The sequence below is a fragment of the Bombus impatiens genome, unplaced genomic scaffold (assembly GCF_000188095.3).
Source record: "Bombus impatiens unplaced genomic scaffold, BIMP_2.2 scf_0135, whole genome shotgun sequence".
In the NCBI taxonomy this organism is placed as follows: domain Eukaryota; kingdom Metazoa; phylum Arthropoda; class Insecta; order Hymenoptera; family Apidae; genus Bombus; species Bombus impatiens.
The window spans coordinates 2,194,835-2,195,770 of NT_176554.1; the positions used below are offsets into that span (position 1 = coordinate 2,194,835).

Consider the following 936-nt stretch of genomic DNA (forward strand, 5'->3'; position numbering starts at 1 on the left):
ACACTGTATATGACACTGTTGCTATATTCCTATAAAATCTACGTATCCGATCAAGCAATCATTTGTTCGTCCCATTTCTCCGTAAATATACTATCTTTCGTAAAAAATTCAGGTGCGCGTACTTCTATGTTCTTCGTAAGAGACGAATGAACTTCGTTACTCAAGTCGATATATGTATAATAAGAGAAAACGAAAGATAAAAAAGGAAGTGGAAACTGGGGAAGAAAAAAGAAAACAGTAAAAAGAAGATGTGAAAGGAATTATGGCAACAACTGAAACGATAAAAAGGAAAATGAAGACGAGAAAAGCGGACTAATAAAATATCGATTCTAAGGCATAAAGGAAGCGTGCCGGCAAGCGAATGCCAAGCGCCCGATTTCCTCGCGACATCGTCGAGTCGACCGCCGTCTGATATTCCACTATATTCTAATCGTTAAGTACATTGCGGTTAGAAAAGGTCGTGTAAAGGTGCGCGTGTGTGATACGTATAAGGTAGCGTCGTTGTACAGTGACGCGCCATCGATGTATGTAATATATGTAGCGATCTAACGTATAGGTTAAGTTCAACTAAGTTGTGGATGTTAGAGAGTTACAATTTAATTGTAAATTGGCACCCATTAATCAGGTACCTGCAAGAGCGGTATTTGCGACCGCAACTACCGGGGCGGGCACAGCGGTCGCCGTCACGATTCCAGGATTGTTAACGCGCACGTCCGCTTTCCTGACGCTACTGAACGGCGTATCTACGCTCTTCGCGTAGGCCGATATGGCACCTAAGTTACCGATACCCCGTATCACGTTAGAGGTCGATGTTGCGATAGTTGGTACAGCGAGGGCGGCTGTGGGCAGGGGAAGAGCTGCTGCAGTGGACAGAGGAAGAGCCGCTGCTGCCGCTGGCTGCACCGCGACCGCTGCGGGCGCGGTTGCGAGCAAACC

At 46.3% G+C, this 936-nt stretch overlaps 1 protein-coding gene across 2 annotated transcripts in view; it reads right to left on the reverse strand.

The window, feature by feature from the left end:
* Positions 1–936, reverse strand: part of LOC100740612 (pupal cuticle protein C1B) — a 3,247-nt gene that overhangs the window by 1,131 nt on the left and 1,180 nt on the right. The window contains exon 3 of one of the 2 annotated variants that reach the window (XM_033319063.1): positions 783–936. In XM_033319063.1, the coding sequence (XP_033174954.1) occupies positions 783–936 (154 nt within the window). Of the gene's footprint in view, positions 1–629 lie in introns of both variants that reach the window. The other variant, XM_012381823.3, reaches the window with a different exon arrangement.